Here is a 19,389-nt window from a genome sequence, read left to right on the forward strand (position 1 = left end):
TCCCTCTCCAATTGAGCAGATAGGGCCATATCATAGAGGCCAGAGGTCAAGTGCAGAGCTGGAGGCAGCAAACGCCTTACTCACTCTGGATGATTAGTGGGACACTGATAGATGAGGAGGGATCACGGAGCCAGAGCCGGGGCAGTCTGCAAAACAGAAGCCCTGAGAATCTCCAGTAGTGCTCACTAGGAGTCTAGTTCACTGCCATTCAAAAATAGTGAAACCTGTCCAGTCCGCAGGCCTTTGCCATTGACCAGTGGAACTGGAGACAGGAAGGCCTGAAGCATATCTGTGATGCTAACTTTGTGGGGAGAAATGGGATGGCCCCTGGTGGATTCTGAGATAGTGGATGCCCAGGTGGGCAGGTTTGTGAGAGCCTCCTCTGCTAGATCTCTCATCTCCATCATCATCCTTATCAATGTTGGTCCCACAGGGGAAGGGGCAGAGCAGATTGTGTGAAGTAGTGAGCCTCAGAGAAGGAACTGCTATACCAGAGATGGGTACATGGTGATGTGGCAGTAGCCTGTAGTAGTTCTCAGGCCCTGTTCAATTTAGGTTCTTAATGCCTTTCTCATCTGTCTGTTGGTTAGTATGCCCTTGTTTGTGCTTGCTCATACTAAGAGCATGTTTGATTGGTGTGCCATTTCAGTTTTCCAGTCTTTATTCAGTTAAATCTACCTCAAAGTGTACATATCATACATAATGTGATTGTCACACATTCCTTTATCTTTCTCAGGTTCAGTTTGAGAAAACCAAACAAATTTAACAACATGTTTACAAGTTGGTACTATATTCAACCACTACCGGTTTCTTGAGTATTGCATTATGTACGTTTTTAATTTTGTTATCTGACAATATTTAATAAATGTTTTCTCATTTTAGCCTGTGGTCTTTATTTTTAGACTTGAGTAGAAACAAGCCCACCTCTCCTGTAGGAAACAACACAAGTTTTATTAAGAACACTATTGTTTTGAACAAGAAACCCCACTCAAACACACACTATATACAGCATACTGTACACTACAGTGCATCTGCAACAGAATCCCAAAATTAATACTCAGCCACAGGGGGTGCTATAATGCCAGGAAATGGACAGACAGACATTATGACAAATTCCAAAACAACCCCTGGCCTCTACTGTACTTCTTGGCACTTGGTGTGGATCTGACATGATTGGATGGATGCAAGCATCATATAAAAAATCTGAAGGCAAATTGGATTGGATTAGCATGTTGCTTATACCAATCCAATCCTTTTCAGATATATTAGAAGTGTCTAGGTGTAGGGGCTGGAGGTTGGTCTGGAATTGGTCATCAGAGCTAGTACAGTCATGTCTATCAGGGTTGGTACAGTAAGAGAAGCCTCAACTACACGATTAAGCTCTATTTTACCAAGACACCTTCTATACATGTACATATATACAGGTTTTGTGGTCAGGCTATGAACATTTCAGTTTATGATTAGAGCACAAACAAGTGAAGTGTTTGCTATAAAGTATATTCTTAACCAGAAGAACTATCTGGAATTAGTTTTGAAGAGTTCTGTCCAAAATGGCACTATCAACCTTAGATGAGTGTGACAGTAGTGAGATGTGTGCTTCTAGTGAAATTAATTGAAAGGCACTTCCAAGATTGATTTGTTTATCTGACAGACGAAAGTCCTTTATGATTCATTCAACAGTCTCCTTATCTTGATTCTAAAGTTTGGTTTCTCCCTACGGCTTGTGGGTGTGGTTGTGATTTTTAAGGATATTCCGGTTCACCTTGTCGGCATGGTATGGCAGGAATGATAGGCTTAACTGGCATGTGTGTGACTGTGATCATTATGGGTTGTCAATGCATTCCTATGGCAACAAAATGGGAGCCTGTGTTACATCATGGACGTGAAAATAGCCTCTCACTTGGCAGTAGTAGTAGTACTTACAGTATATATGAGACTGACAGACTCACTGACATTGTGGTACAATGGGCCATTGAACTGGAGATTTCCTAACAATGACATTATGGAGTAGGCTTAACTTCAAGGGTCACACACACATATTTTGGTAGAGGACAGGAGTTCACTTGCTGAACTGACCTAAATGACCCATAAAATCAAGAGCAAGGGTTTGAAATCCAGTGTACACACACACTTCCATCTTTTAACACAGACAGGAAGTCCAGCAGAAATCCAGGCCTCTCTGTGGTATTATAGTGTCATATCAACATCATTCTCCTCCCAGTAGATTAATGTTTCATTTCCTGGTCCTTAAAAGTTTCCTAACAACATATTCTCCCATAACCTCCACAAGTCAATTGTTTAAAAAAAAAAAAAGATCATATCAGAAGATATGAGATCTCCTCAGAAGTCTCTTCATTTCCATAGAGTTCTTGATGGTATGCGGCCACTCATTCACTTTCTCCTGTCCAGTTTAATATTCTCAAGCTTTCCCCAACTGATACATCAAAGTTCTGTTAACGCTCCACTGTGACGCTCTCGTGTTGCTAAGGCATTGTCCGCACCTTGTTGTTGGTAACAATGCTGGCAGCCTGGATGACTCGGTATCGCTCTCGAAGGTTCCGCCGCCGCACATGCTCATTAGTGATCTCTAGAACATTCCCTACAGGGAACCAGCCCTTCTGCCCATCGGACAGACGGATGCCCTCATACAAGCCTGGAGAGAGGAGGGGAATTGGAGAGGAGGAAAAGAATGGGGAGGGGGAGGGTAAATTAAAGGGGAGATGTTTTTATATAAATCATGCAAACTAATCATCACATCTCAATAAACTGCTAAGGTTGAGAGGATTGAAGGGATAAAAACATACAGAGGCAGAGTTGGGCGTAAGAGATGTTTAAAACTGGCACAATTTTCTTTCCACCATTTCAATCCAGAAATATTTTGTCACTGTGGATCTTAGCCAGAATTGAACCTAGGAACACTTAATGTATTTTTCTAACATGCTACTGATGGACAGTATGTGAGTCTCCTCTCCCTCACCCTCATTGGTCTTGCGCACCACGTTGATGATCTCAGTGGGCTCCAAGGTGAGCTCATCAGCCTGCTGAGCAATGTACGGTTCGACACACTGCACCTGAGGGCAGTCTGACACACACACAAACACAGTAAATATCAAGTGAAAAAGGCAAATAGTATGTGAGGAATGAGTGTGTGAGGAATGAGGAACTTGTGAGGAACTTGGCTCCTGATTCAGTTGTACTTACCCCAGTCCTCATATATGATCTCCTCCTCATCTCCGTCTGGATTACTGGGGTTAGGGAACGCTGCCATCCATCTGTGCAAGTCAGACCTGTGAAGGAAACAGAGAGAGAGAGAGAGGGCTTGTGAACCTGACAATAGGGCCCATAACGTGTAACACACACACACACACACACACACACACACGCACACGCACACGCACACACGTGCACAGGACACTCACTGTGAGGGGGCCTTGAGCAGCCTCTCCATCATGCGTCCCTGGTGGTTCTCCAGTAGTGTGAGACAGAAGCAGTGTTCCAAGTTGGGGTTGGGACCAGAGTCCTCCCTTACAGACTGGACCTGCACCAGGGACCGGTGGGCATGGTCCATCACCACATAACGCTCCGAACTACACAGGATAAATGTGATTAATTCATTTGTTGATTCATTTATGGATTCATTTAATAATCAATTGAATTATAGCTTTATTCTTGGATCAGTGATTACTGATGAGGATGCAATTTTGAAGTATTCAAATAAGGGCCCAATACTCCAGGGTTGAGGACACACTCACCCCTTCTTTGTGGCAATGATGAGCAGGTCGTTGAAGAGGAAGAGGTAGACAGGGGTGAATTTGGAGCGCAGGTTGAAGATAGTACCCCCTTTGGCCATCTCCTGCAACTCACCACGTTTCTCCAGGAAACGGGTTTGGGAAATAATTGGGATGGCCTGAAGAGAGAAGGAGAGGAAGGGGGGAGGACGAGAGGAAAAGAAGTGCAAGAGGGGATAGAGAGTATGAGGTATATAAACACCATGGAGAGATGAATGTTGGCCTCAAATGTATTTGAGTGTGTGAGTACTCACCTTGAGTTTGTCAAACTCCAGTGTTTTGGACAGGTGGATAAGTTCCTCCACCTGCTTCATCTTCCCCACCTGGGTGTTGCACTCCTCTATGATCTGGTAAGTGCATGAGTGAGTGAGAGAGAGAGAAAGTGTGTGAGAAAGAAAATGAAAAACATAAGATCATGACACAGCTTGGCAGGCTTTTCTGACTTTTCTTCTCACTCAGACAAGAAACTATCCACATACTTTAATGCTCATATTTCATGAAAACCCCCTTTGACTGTATAAAGTTCCTTCCTTTCCTTAGGACTTCTCCCAAATGTCATAAGATCCCTCACTTAAACCAGTAAGTCTACAATGACAGTGAGTCCCTCTGCTCTATCAATAGGATATCCTTCAGTTAGAGCCAAACAATGGAGCAGGCAGCTGACATCACTGTTCCAGACCAGAATGGAAAGCGGTCAAGAATGTTGAGAGAGGAAGGGTGTTACCACTGATCTATAGACCATTGGGTATATACTGTAGATCATTGGGTTACCTTAGAAACAGAGTCCAAGGCTTTGGAGGCTGTCTGCTCCTCTTTTGTACCCTCCTTTGTTCTTCTGAGGATGTTCTGATAAACAACAACAAGAGGTCAACTCCTCAGGAGCTGGATTCATCAGTTTGCAACAACCACATCAAATAAGGTAATATGGTCAAAGTGTTTGCTTGAATGAATCATAAGGTTGTTACTGGTTAAAGTGGTTTGTACGGATGGATTCAGCAAAAAATGCTGACATTGACAAACAAGCCTGATGATATTTTTTTGATAAAAGTGCTAAAGAAAGAGTTAAACAGCAACATCACTGTTCCCATTAACTACAGTTCCCATCATGCCTTACCTCTATGAGCATCTTAATGCGTGTGATTCGCTGGAAGGGAAGAAGCAGGAAGGACATGAACGGGAGACGGTGGCACTGAGGAGACTCCTGCAGACGGGAGATGACTGTAGCAAACTGCACATTGTTTTTCCTGTGGGGGTGTGCGCGCGTGCACACACACACACACACACACACACACACACACACACACACACACACACACACACACACACAATAAGAGGAGAAATATCACATTGCAACTATCGTTATAGTTGTCAGGTGAAGAGAATGCAATTGACCCATGCGTACATGAGGGAAGTGTAGGTCTTGTCCTGGTAGATCTGGTTGCGGACATAGTCGATGTAGGCTGGGAAGTTGTGTTGGCCGTGGTAGTGGATGATGTCACAGATGTCGGAAAATAACAGACTCTGGTCCATACGATCCTCCAGGTCCTTCAGAAACCTGCGGGGTGAAAGGCTTTGTTAGAGGTTCAGAATAAAAGCATTCACACACTGTTGCCTTTAAGGACCAGGATTGGGCATTCCTGATCTAACCCTAACCTTGCCGTACCATGCAAGTCATAAACTATCCCTAGTTTCCTTCCTCTAACAACATGCTTTTTCAGCCATGTACTCCCTGGCATATCCATTTCTCTGTCTCCCCGTCTCTTACCTCTCACTGACCTCCCGCACTCGCAGAATGTTGGAGAAGAGGGTCTTCCTGTCCCTGATAATCAGGGACTCCTCCAGGTCCCGGGAATCCAGGAAGTGTTCGGTGAGAACGCGCAGGGAACGCAGGTACGACGCTTCCGATGTCAACACCTCAAACATACTCTGAATGGAGAGAGAGAGAGATTCGGGGCTGGTCAACTTCTGAGCCATTCGTTCGACTTAGCAAAAGTGGTGTATAAAGTTTTCATGTTGATCAGGGGATGTAGTGGTGGAAAACTCCTCACCTCCTGATACTTGCACTGTTCAGGGCTGAGATCTTCCAGCAACCCACTGTCTCTTACAGCCGGCAGGTCCTGCCACAGGGTACTCTGACCAGGGATGTGCACAGGGCTGCCCCTGGGTGCCCTGTTCCCAGTGCTTGTCCCCGTGCCACCGCAATCCATCTGATAGTCAGCGCTGGCCTTGCTGATGTTGCGGCACACTGTCTGGCGGCGGATCTCCTTAGTAATGACGGTGGCCCGATAGGTTTGGTAAAGAGGCTCTGGGAGAGCGGTGAAAGTTAAAAGGTCAAACAGTTTGTCTTTACATCTCAATGTCTCATATTGTAAAGTCAGATATCAGTAAAGTAAATAAAAGCTCTTTATGGAGATATCTGATCAGAGAAATTGACACTGTATAAGTAAAATGAACTCTTTAATTTTCTTTATATATACATTTTGTCTCAGACCTTTACAGTGTGTTAGCACAGCCTACAATATGAAAGACAACAAATGGGCTTTTCCAGGTATAGAGGGCACCAGCAATTTGAGGACATTCCTACTATGAATAACATTCAAACAATGATGATGTATCATGACTTAGTTCCTGTGGTCTAATGTTACAGTGGGTTCTATATCTGTAACCTGATTTAACAGTGGCTATTACGGTTTTGGTTTGCGTGTAATCTTACCATCCTGCAGCCTGGACTCCCAGTCTGTGGAAGATGTCCTCCTGGGTGGGGCTGCTGGGGGTCTAGGAGAGGAAGGAGGGACAGAGGGTTATTGGGCAGAACTAGCTGACTCGGGAGAGTGGGTGAGAACAGGATTAGAGGTATGATGTGGAGAGATTGAGGTAATATGAGGCAAGATTATAACAACAAGTGAGAGTGAGGGAAGAGGGAGATGGCATCTGCCAGGTGAAAGAGAGATGAGCGAAGAATACGATTGTGGCTTACTGCTCTTCCTCTGTGTCCTCCTTCTCTCCTTCAGGGCCCCTGTCCTCCTCTTGTTCTAAAGGGAGAAACAAAAGCATAAGCAACACCTCCCTTCTACTGAAAACAATGCTTGGCACTGACTTCTTGACTAACCCTTTGCTTGTGCGAGAGACTGGAGTGAGATGTTGCTGAGTCTCCTGGCATCTTGACCTGTCTTGGGAGGCTGATGGGGGGCTCTATGGCGCAGGAGGGGGCTGGAAGGGGGTGGAGGGGCGGCTCTGTGGGGGCCCAGCGGACTGGTGGAGGGGTTGGGGGAGGAGGGGCGCAGGGACCGCCACTCCTCTGCGGTGGGCTGGGGGAGGGGTATGCCCCCTCGATGCACAGGGGTGAGGTTGCGGGTGTTTTTGGGCTTCTCCTGGGCAAGGGGAATCCGAGGTGGGATGGCAGGAGGGCTGTCCTCCATACTCTGAGCTGGATCTGGATCAGGCTGGAACTCTGAAGAAGGGTCCGAGTGGCTGGAGGACAGTTTAAAGCGACGGGCAGGTTTCCGGACCTTGATATTCAATTCCTGACAGGTCTTTCTGGGTGTAGGCTCGACCACTAGTAGAGTGGCTTCATATATAGAGTCCTCCTCTTCATCTAAGGGGGCTCTGACATGGGTGGGTGGGGATTGTGTTCGTTTGGGGGGGATGGGGGGAGACTGGGGACGTTTTGTGGAGAAGGAGGTCAACACCACCAGAGGACCTGGGTCTGACCGTCTCCTGTTACCCTCTGCAATCATCACATCCAGAAACTGGTGGAACTTTGCCTTGGTGGGTTTCACCCTCCTTTCTTCACTCTCATCTCCCTCTGAAGATTCACTCCCCTCTTCATCTCCGACCTCACTTTCCCCCTCCCCTCCTTGCTCCTCCTCCACTTCCACACCAAATCCATGCTCCTCTGCCTCTCCCTCCTCCTCTTCTTCATCTTCCTTCTCCTCTTCCTCATTCACAGGCACCCACACCAGTATCATGCCAGGTCGCTGGACGTGGCACACACAGCTGCAGTCCCTCTCACAGCGTGGGCTTGGTGGGGTGTCTGAACCCTGCTCAGCTTCTGCCTCCACCCCTCCAATCAGCTGAAGCTCCACCTCCTTGCCATCTGGTTCTGGGTGAGAGGGAGATACACAGAGTTAGAGGCCAGAGTTATATACTGTAATAATATATAATACAGTAATAATAATAAGATGTAACAGGATGAAATTAGGATAATGTTTCAATGCAAGCTCTTTTGAAAAGAGAATGGAAAATTGATGTTTTTAAAGAAAAATAAAGTATATAAAGATTTGGTCCATGTACAAAATGAAATCACATTAGATCACTCATTTTAGATAGAATGCCCACACTTAAAAATCTTGCAGTTATCTGATCAGTGTGAATGGGTTTCCTACTAAGTCTGTTTGGCTACATATGTATCCTGTGATAGGGCATCTCACTTTCACTGAGAGCCCTTTCCATCTCCTCAGTTATTTTATGGTATGGTAAATATCAGTAGGCCTTACAGCCTGAATGCATCACGCAAACTGGACAGTCCAGTCAGTTCAATTGCAAATAGAGCTCTAAGGACTCTTCAAGGAGTAGAACCATGTCTAACGAGCATGCCTAAACACAATAATGAGGAGTTGAGATGATTCGATGCAAATGTACTTGAATCATGTCACAAGGTATTGTGAGGGAGAGAGTGTGTGCATGAGAGTGTGTGTGTGTGTGTGTGTGTGTGTGTGTGTGTGGGCTTGCATGCACTCACGTGAGAGAGGGGTTAAAAGACAACAAGAAATTAGAATTGTGTGAGTGTGTACAAAAGAGAGAAAAAGTAGCCATTGGAATGAGAGAAGCCTGGGAGAGAGCCAGAGGCTTCTTGTCCAAAGCTGTACAGCTTAGGCTCAAGGCTTACAGAGTTTCTAACTATTCTACTGTTGCTGGAAAACAAGAAAAACAAGAAACTGGAATTATTTCCAACTGGAGGAAGGAACAAATAAATATCAAAACAGATAAACAAAAATAAATCTCTTGCAAAGCAGCTTGACCACATTTCGAGAATAAAGTGTACGAGACAAAGAAATTGTGAGAATAGGAACAATTTATAGTGGAAGTCATTTGGAAAAGAGAACTTTAAGATGCTTATTTACAGTAGACCATTGTGGTTACAACTGGTAAGGTTTCATTGTGCATTTAATTTACTGTTAAGAATGAATTCTCACAAAAGATGTTGCAAAACCATGTCACTCATTTAGAGCAGGGTATCTATTCATTTAGTGGGTATTCAAAGGGCAAAAGGTTGACAAAACTGCCTTGAGAAAATGTGTGCTTATATAGACTGATGATTATAAGAATGAACAATTAATAGATTTAAATAAACCACCTTGTCTTCAATCTCAGTTCCTCAGCTATTGACACCACTCCCTCATTCTGCCTCCTCCCTTTCACTCTCTCTCTCACACACACACACACACACACACACACACACACACACACACACACACACACACACACACACACACACACACACACACACGCTGACAGAACCTGTTTTATGGCTGACGTGAAATGGCTCCACACCTGTGTATTCTTCAGTGAGCTCTATATGTGTCTAGACCTCAGAGTCAGCTCTCATATCAGTATATGTGAAATTCACAGAAGTGGCCATTACAACTGACAAACAAAAGTGTACAGGTGTACAACAATTTTACCTAACTTGGCTGTTACCCAAGGCTTGCTTATAGGGTGGGGCTCATTGTTGAGGCTTGTAAAGGCTTTGAAACTAATACGTTATGTGTTGAGATCACTTATTGTGGATGACACTGTCTAGTCTGTCTGACTATCTGTTCCATGTGCTGATCTGTTTTGCAGGTCACCTGCAAAATCAATGTATGTCTCATTGATATGTAGTCACTTTGCTAGCAAATGACCAGTCCCTTTCATAGGTTGTTTTGTGAGAGGCATTATGCAATTGATCGTGATTAATTGACTGATTGTGGCCTACCTGATCGTCCTCCCTCCACAGTGACTGGGATACCACTCCCCTCCCCTCCTCCAAGGGTTTCCCTTTTCGCCTGATTGCTCTGCTGCCGCAGAATGCGGCTTTTCTTCAGGGGCAGTGGTGGGGCCTGCTCTCCCCCTGGCTGTGTCTGGGGGGCCCGGGCTGGTTTGGGCTTGACGGTGGGGGCCCTTTTGGACTTTTGGGTTGGGGAAGGTTTGGCTATACCATTAGCAGTTTGCTCCACTCCAGACAAGGTAGCCTCTGGCTGGCTAAACCTGTCCACAATCCTCTTCACCTTCCCCACAGAAGTCCGGGCTGTGCTGCACCTCTCTCCCAGTGGGGGGGAGTCACTTTGGGGGGATGGTTTCCTTGGGATGGGGGGCCGGGTTTTGGCCTCCGGTTTGGGGGTTACGGGGGATGTGGGTTGTTTGGGAGGCTCCAGGAGGGACATGTTCAAGGGTGATATTTTTCTAGTGGGTGTTACAATCCAGGCTCTGACCCAATAGAGGTCAGGCTTTAAGAAAAAGGGTCAATGACGAATTGTCATTTTCACCTGCAGAGGACAGGGAGAGAGAGAGAGAGAGTTAGGATATGAAGAGTTTGACATTATAAAAGAGGAGAGTGCATCACTGGTGTAATTATATTGTATAATAACGTTCTCAGCATTGACATAACTCAACATGGCAAGGATAGTATGAGCATTCCCCACTTTTCATACACACACATACACACACACACACACACACACACACACACATCATAAAACCTGAAGCATCATTCCTTAATCAAATTCTGTTCTGATCCTCCCACTGTTGCTGCAGTAGAAATCCCTAAGTGAAAAGGATCCAAGGAACAGGAACTTTGTTCTGGAGAGAAGGAATTGGAACTTTGGACTGGGAAGTGAGGCGCCTTCTGAAAACACTGTAAACATTCCTGAAGATGAAACCCTTGGTTATAACAGCATTAACAGCTATTCTGAGAAACCAGCTGACAAACCACAGATGCCTTGCGATCAGGTAATAGTGACATCAATATCACACAACACAACAGGATAGACCATCATCCACATTACTCTGAGTGAATGTACATTACAATCAATATTTTTATTCCCATTTCAAATATAACAGTTTCAGAAGGTGCCTTTGGTTAGTATTTGCAGTATGTGTGTGTGTATGTAAAATAGACCTCTTAGATTCAGTGTGTGTTTCTCCCCTAGGCATAGAGTCAGATCAAATATAATGAACAGCTAACCACACCTCCAATACATACAGTACTCCAACACTCTGGCCAACACAGTACCATTCTTCACCTTGCAACCATTCCACTTTGAAGTAATTACACTGTTATGAAGTGGTAAACAGTGACAAAAATAGGTTTCACAATAGCAGGCGTGACAATAACAGGACAAATCTCCTATGCTTCTTAGTGTTATGACAGTTTCAACCTATACACTGAACACTGGTTAATGAACAACAGAGCAAAGTGCGGGAGAGATGAAGGGAGTGAAGGTGAAGGTGAAGTGAAGGTTTCCCCAATGAAAAGATAATGATATAAATACCACCACCCTGAACCTGTCTCTTTGTAAGCATCCCTTTATGATGGTGAAACATTTTAATGTATGCATACATACACACGTATATATTTGATGACTCAATAATCAGATGTCAGTGATTATAAGAAGATGATGTGAATGCCAGCTATGGGTGTATGCAATGTATGGTATGCAAGTGGGTGGGCAACATTCCGAAGGGTTGATCAAGCATGACATTTGATAGCATTCAATACCCTGATGTTCTTCAGCTGTTTGATTTGAATGTAATGTGGTACATTCAAATCAAACAGCTGAAGAAAGTACAATATTCGTTTCAGTTCCCTTCTTTCCAGAAAAGGGTAAAGTGAGAATGTGATGAGATAACTATACACATTTAATCAAGGGGTAATTTAAATAGAGACACTAAAATGCAAATCAGCAGATTTGATCCTACATACACTTTGAATAAGTGAGCCACAGCTGTTGCAATATTAAACCAAGACGGGTTAGTCATATACTGAGTCATCAGGCACTATAGGAGGGCTTGGCTAGAGGGAGAGTATTGCACTGTTCCCTGAAACTGCTCCCAGAAATTTGATTGTAAAGCTGTATCTGACTTGTATCTTGAGTTTGACCGACTTAATTCCAGTCAATACAGGGAATAATCAGAGTTGATTATCATTTTCTATAAGGATGTTATAGATGCTAAATTGACTCTATCTTTCCAAATGTTTTACACCCAGTCAACAGACTGCTCTAATGGTACCATTACAGTATAGACATAAAATGAATCTATTGGCAGCTTCAACATCCTGACTGAGACATTTATCGCTGGATGAGTGTGTTGTCTTTTGCATGTCAACAATGCAACAACAGCAGAAGCAGCAGCAGAAGAAGCAGCAGAAGAAGCAGCAGCAGCAGCGATTGTCTCTGACTTTGTCTTTCTATTTGAGTTGTTTGAGAACAGAACTAGCTAGTCTGACGAGTTTATGGCAAGAAATAGTGTGCAAGGTCATGCAGCAACAGATGAGTAGATAGCAAAGTGTCTCTTGAAGGAGGAAAATGCTTATGGATGAGTATCGGAAATGTCTAACATACTTTTATGAGAGGACATAATTGGAATCTTTCATTTTAACACACCATACACCCACTCCACTAGCTTCCCCCTTTTGTTCTTTCATTTTGTGAGAGTAGTCAGCACTTAATGTAGTTGTACACAATCTCATATCCACTGTATATACTTCAGTTTTGCATTTTTTGCATGGAAGATTGCCCGGGCACATTGTTACACTTGAGAAAAATCCTTCACTGCTGCAAAACGCTAACTTAGAAGTCTTAACAACTTTCAACTTGCCAATGTGTTTGTGAATTCAGGTTTCAGCTTTAGCCTCAGGCTCTAACAGTGTAACTGAGTAGGGAAGCATACTGCTGGTGAACACACACAAAGATTTTTAAACAATATTGTATTAGATGTAGAGGGATCCATTAACTCTGTGTATGTGTGTGTGTGTGTGTGTGTGTGTGTGTGTGTGTGTGTGTGTGTGTGTGTGTGTGTGTGTGTGTGTGTGTGTGTGTGTGTGTGTGTGTGTGTGTGTGTGTAATAATTTGGTGTACACCCCTCTTCCTGTCTCTCTGTCTGTGGTAATCACTATGGATAAACTCTATTGTCTGCCCTTGCTTCTTGACCTGTTTTAGTCAATGGCACCATTCTTTAGTGTTTCAGACCGACAGATACAGTAGGTCACTAGGGCAGTCTACCAGTCTGCCAAAACATGCAGGCATTGTATCGCTGAATCAATGTTAGAGAGCCCAGAGTGCCTAGTGATGACCTACTCAGTTTTGTAGATTTTTCATTGTGTGATCCACTAAGTAAGACAGTCAAGCTGACAATCCTGAGTACTTACAGTAAGGGGACCTCCATTAACAAAATGCTGTGTATGTATTTGGCCATCTGCTCTTAAATGTCAGTGTAATGGGTAAGTGTGTTCAATTGGGGGAAGCCTTAGGGAGAGAAATCGAAAAGCACCAGACACAGAGTCTGGGGTAGCCTGACTGACAATAGCCATTAGAAAGAATATGTTGGCATGGAAAAGGTGTGAGTTGAACTGGAACCCCAACGGGAGTCTGTCCTCCGATTTCTACCTCCACCAGCCTCAACTGGAACACACACACACACACACACACACACACACACACACACACACATATATACAGTCATGGAGATATTGGATATTGGATCAGTGTTCAATTCATTGGAAAATGTCGCCTATAATTGTGTGGAATAACTTTCAGGTTGCCAAGTTAGAGAGGGAAGGATGACAGTGCTAATATCTGGGTATACTTACAAATTCCTAGATAAGCTTAAAATGGCAATCTAGGATTCAAACAACAACAAAGCGGCGAAATGTAACCACTGCCAAATTCATAGACAGAGCTATAGATGCAAGGACTGACCACGCATGAGATTAAAATGATAGTTTTAACAATGTTTTGAAGCTATACAGTGTTTCTTTACAATTACATTGTTTTCAAACAATGCAGTAAAACAAGCTTATATTTTGGGTTCTGATGAGGTAAGACAGGGATTCTAATGGGGTAAGTTGAAGTAAGCTCATGAGACATGTATAAATTATATTATTCAAGAAGCAATGGCTATATATCATTCAAAGTCCAAAAATTGATGTACCAATCCCAGATTGCCCCTTTAAATAGGATAGTGTGGACATCGTTTGCAAATAAAACTTGCAATTTGAATGAGAGGAACTAAGTCATAACAAGGCATTTGGTTGTCTGTCAATCAACGGTCAGAATCAGGTGCATAAAACTCACCTGTACAGTAGATTCGCAGCGACGTCTTCAATCATACACCGAACCAGAGGTACAGGCTTGTTGTGATCTTGGATTGGAAACTCTCCGATCAGTCGCCCAGATCAATCGCCCCTACCATTAAAAAACTCGTATGGGCTATTTAAACAGGTCGTCTGCGCTCTTCGCTTAGATATCAACTTCATCAATTCCACACAAATATTTTTAAATCTAACAATAGATAATGTAAACTGGAACGTTGATCTCAAACAAAAATCGGGTAGTTCTCAGTGAGTATTCCTTATTTGTTCGCTACATTTTCTTTATGGTGTGAATTCGGGAGCATTATCATCCGTTGTTGCCAGTTCTTTGTTTCCTGCTTGCGTGCGCCTGCTGTTGGTCCGCTGGTGTGGGGTTGTCTATGAGAGGCAGTGCCCCCGCCTCTCCACATCTCCCTTTATCTCTCTTTCTCCTCTCACACAACTCGCCCTGTCACACTTGAGTAAACATACTCAAAAACACAACGATGGAAAAATGGAAGAATATACTGAATTATTTCGTAAATATATATTTTTTATTTAGATAGGCAAAATTTGTATAGGCTTTTAGGGGCTTTTACCTAATGTGTATGGGTCCCTATTGTCATCAATGTTCATTATCACTAGGCTATGCGTAGCCTATAAAGGGCATATGAATTAGTACAGGTGCACACATTCACAGGTGTCCAAGGGGGAGTTATGGTATGTTCGTTTGCTTCTCAGGAACTCGTAGCTCCCAATTGGAGAAGTCGGTCAACTCCGACCTGAATGCATTGGAGTGGTTTCGAAGTGGGAACAACTCTTCAACCAATCAGATTTCGTTTGCAATCCATAATGAACATTAACAAACTACAAACATACATATACACGTGTGATTGTTAACAATTTAAATATGTACATTTACTGTCAAAATCAGCTTCTGACGACAACTCGTAAACTCGGGTATCATCATACTGGTCCGAGTTTCCCACTTGCAACTCCGACTTGGTGGGTCGTTCTCGTGGTTATTTCCTACTCAGGAACTCGTTTATCCGCGTTCCCTACAGCTGCCGAATACACCACTAGTCCTGCCCATCGACTGCCCCACCCCGCACACTGTGCGGGTTTCTTGGTGCTGTATTTCCATCTCGTGACAATTATTGGAATAATCCTTTTTTTTTTTTTTTACTTGATTAGGACTTAAAACAATATATATATATATTGAGTCCATGAGCAAAGTTCATATTTTACAGTTAATAATATAAGCTATTCCCATCTCACACAACACATATTTTGCACACACGATCGCAGACTAGTATAGATAGCCTATCAATGGGAAAATGTTGATACCCTAAATGCAACCCGGTCTCCGTTCTACAAAATACCAAAGTGGTAATGTGTAGGCCTACACGTATTTTCCCTCAGCGCCTTTGAGAACGGGACTGGAATATGTACTACGTGTACATACTGTATTACCACTTTGCTATTTTGTACAAATACAGTAGTAGCCTCCATAGATAGGAGATCGGGTTGCCAAAACGGCACTCTCTAAATAGTGTGTTTGACAGCATTCAGTTTTGAACAGCCGCTGATCAATACTGATCAGAACCTTTCAATACCTGTTGCATTACATGGACCCACTCAACTGAAGTACCCCAGGCTCATCCTATCTATCTATCTATCTATCTATCTATCTATCTATCTATCTATCTATCTATCTAACATTCTATACAACCAATCCAACCAACCAACTAAACCATCTCTAACTTTATAAGCAACCATAATAAGACTATCTCTGTTACGGTTCCCCCTCCTAACCAACCCTCTGGCACCACCTTGAGGCCCCGGCGATCATCGCTGGAGCGTCCAGCTCCCAGTCGGCAGCGCACCTGCGCCCTATTGCCAATCAGCACACCTGCAACCCATCCCCAATCAGCACCCTATAAGAACCCTGCCTAGTCATCACTCCAGTGCCAGAACGTACTGTGATGAATGGTAACTTACTTGTGACCCGCAGATGCTTCAGCACTCCAGAGAAACCCTTGTGTCTTGTTTTCTCCTTGTGACCTACCCTGTGCTTCCCCAGAACCCTTGTCTTCCTTGGACCCCCTCGTCAACCCATTCCACGGACATAGCCCCTACCTGAACTTCGGCCCCCTACCCCTCCGGCCCTGTATAGACTACCGGAGTCTCAATGACATCACTATGAAAAACAAGTATCCACTACCCCTCATCAGCTCAACCTTCGAGCCTCTCCGTCAAGTGGCCATCTTCATCAAGCTGGACCTCCGGAGTACCTACCACCTTGTACGCATAAAGGAGTGGGACGAATGGAAGACGGCCTTTAACACCCACCTGGGACATTTCGAGTACCTGGTGATGCCCTTCGGGCTCACTAATGCACAAGTTGAACGTCTTTGTGGTGGTATACTTGGATAACATCCTGGTGTTCTCCAGAACAGAAGAGGAGCACCAGCAGCACATCCGTATGGTCCTCCAACGACTCCTGGAGAACAGACTCTTTGTGAAGGCCGAAAAGTGCCAATTCCATGCCGCCTCCGTGGAGTACTTGGGCCACATCGTGGAGAAGGGTCACCTACAGGCGGACGAGAGGAAGCTGCTGGCAGTGTATGCGGCCTTGGTGGAGTGGAGACACTGGCTTGTGGGGTCCCCGCAGCCATATGTGGTTTGGTCGGCCAAGAGGCTCAACTCCCGCCAGGCGCGCTGGGCCCTCTTCACCCGGTTCAAATTCATAAATCACCTACAAGCCAGGCTCCAGCAACACTAAGGCCGACGCACTCTCCCGTCTGGCCCTGGAGGAGGTGGCTCCGTCAACCCCCGGCACCATCCTTCCCCCCCTCCCGAGTGGTTGGCGTCGTCACCTGGGCCATCGACTCCATGGTCAGGACTGCCCAACGCACTCACCCCAGCCCAGGAGGCGGACCCCCCGGATGTGTCTTCGTTCCCCCATCAGCCCGATCCCGAGTCCTGGAGTGGGGGCACGCCAGCGAATTCGCCTGTCACCCAGGGGTGGGCCAGACTCTATCCTTCATCCACCAATGGTTCTGGCGGCCTGCCATGGAGTTGGATACCCGGGAGTATGTCGCCGCGTGTACCATCTGTGCCCGGAGCATCCCATCAACCCCCAGCCAGACTACTACAACCCCTTCCTATCCCCAGCCGCCCTTGGTCCCACATAGCCCTGGATTTCGTGACCGGTCTCCCCGCCTCCCAGGGTAACACTGTGGTACTTACCATCGTTGACTGGTTTTCGAAGTCCGCCCACTTCGTTGCCCTTCCCAAACTCTCCTCCTCTGCCGAGACCGCCGACCTCCTAGTGAGCCACGTGGGGGATCCCCCTGGACATTTTGTTTTCAAATCAAGCCTGCAGTCTCCAGCCTCCTGTCTCCCCCTGTCAAAGCCCCTCCTCAGCCCCAAGTGCTGGATGACGGCGACCCCGTGTGGACCGTGAGGGAGGTCCTGGCGGTCCGCCGTAGGGGTCACAGTTTCCAGTACCTCGTCGACTGGGAGGGCTACGGGCCTGAGGATTGAGACTGGGTCCTGGCCTCCTACTTCGCGGACCCCTCCTTGTTGGCCGACTTCTATCGGGCCCACCCAGATGCTCCAGGATGGTCGCCCGGTGTTTCCCATAGGGAGGGGGGTACTGTTATGGTTCCCCCTACTAACCAACCCTCTGGCACCACCTTGAGGCCCCGGCCATCATCGCTGAAGCATCCAGTTCCCAGTCGGCAGCGCATCTGCGCCCTATCGCCAATCAGCACCCTATAAGAACCATGCCCGGTCATCACTCCAGTGCCAGAATGTACTGTGATGAATGGTAACTTACCCGTGACCCACAGACGCTTCAGCCCTCCAGAGAAACCCTTGTGAATTCCTTGTCTTGTTTTCTCCTTGTGACCTTCCCTGTTCTCCTGTGCTTCCACAGAACCCTCATCTTCCTTGGACCCCCTCGTCAACCCATTCCACAGACCTAGCCCGTACCTGAACTTCGGCCCCCTACCCCTCTCAGCTACTAGACCTCCCGCTAACGACTCCTGGACCGAACCCCGACTACCCCTACAGATTATCCCACGGCTCTTGCCCCTCCCCCGAACACTGGACCTCCTGCTATCGACCCCCGGGCCGGACCCCGACGACTCCTTGGATTATCTCTCTCTCTCTCCCCTACCCCTCTCCCTATTCTTTACTATTAAATACGCTTTTGGGCTAAACACTACCCTCTCTGTGTGCTGTCATTTGGTTCCTCAGATGTTCCTTTGTAACAATCTCACTTTCTTTCAACTACCCAGCAAATCTATCTATCTAAACATCTTTCAACCTTTTCCACTAATTTCTAGTTATTATGATTATATTCTTCCACCTGCTATTCCTCCTACAACTTTTAAGCTATTCATACCATTCCAACTTTAAAACGTGCAGAGAGGTCTAACTCACATTGCTACACCACTTAAACGCCCACCTATTCAACTTTTTTAACTATTAAGCTTTTTGTAACTCCAAAACCCCTCTCCGGTTAACATGGTGGATTGTTGATTTTGGCCAACATTCTGAGATCCTTTATTATTGCAACTATCATGGAACTTTCAGGACTCTTAATTCTAAAACTACAAGAGGCCTGCAAAACACATTCTTAGAATGATTACACAATACACTCTCTTTGCTACCAGTTCTACACCACTGAAGCCACACTCAACCAACCAACCCTCTACCCACTCCACTGAACTACCCCAGACTCATCATGTCTGTCTATGACCTTCTAACATACTATTGATCTAACCTTCTATCTTTCTAACCTTATATCAATCTCAACCTTCAACTACCTAGCATCATCCTTTCTTCTTTTCACCAGTCACTACTGCTTCACTCAGTATAACTGACACTGATTAACCTCTTAATTGTTCTGATCTTTCTATACCTCCTCTCTCTCATCTATTCATCCTCTCTTTCATTTATCCATTCATCCATACAATCAACCAACCAACCTATCTCACTTTCTTTCAACTACCCAGAAAATCTTCATTATCTATGAGATAGTTTTAATACTCATCATTGCGTACTTTGTCAAAATGTTGGCTGGACCTTGTTAAAGTCCCGTAGATTACTTCATTACTACCTTTTTGTGTACAAAGCCCTACTGCATACACTCCCGGCTTACCTAACCTTGTTATTGAAGTATAAGAACCTAATTAGTTCTCAGAGTTGGTTAACTCTTGAGGTTCCTTGGGTCTCCACCGAGTCCGCTTTTAGTTTTGG

General features: G+C 45.1%; 1 protein-coding gene across 1 annotated transcript; it reads right to left on the reverse strand.

Annotated features, from left to right (window-relative positions):
- Positions 1-927: 927 nt before the first annotated feature.
- Positions 928-14,477, reverse strand: arhgef15b (Rho guanine nucleotide exchange factor 15b). The gene is made up of 16 exons (XM_083676183.1): positions 14,123-14,477; positions 9,766-10,315; positions 6,898-7,890; positions 6,766-6,820; positions 6,502-6,563; positions 5,837-6,093; positions 5,554-5,714; positions 5,191-5,343; positions 4,903-5,032; positions 4,560-4,634; positions 4,043-4,135; positions 3,753-3,907; positions 3,420-3,587; positions 3,202-3,287; positions 2,978-3,082; positions 928-2,653 (listed from the first exon to the last, which is right to left on the reverse strand). The coding sequence occupies exons 2-16, from the start codon at positions 10,211-10,213 to the stop codon at positions 2,484-2,486; spliced, it is 3,111 nt and encodes a 1,036-aa protein (XP_083532309.1). The 5' UTR covers positions 10,214-10,315; positions 14,123-14,477; the 3' UTR covers positions 928-2,483.
- Positions 14,478-19,389: the final 4,912 nt, after the last annotated feature.

The sequence above is a fragment of the Argentina silus genome (genome assembly GCF_951799395.1).
Source record: "Argentina silus genome assembly, chromosome: 1".
Taxonomy (NCBI): Eukaryota; Metazoa; Chordata; class Actinopteri; order Argentiniformes; family Argentinidae; genus Argentina; species Argentina silus.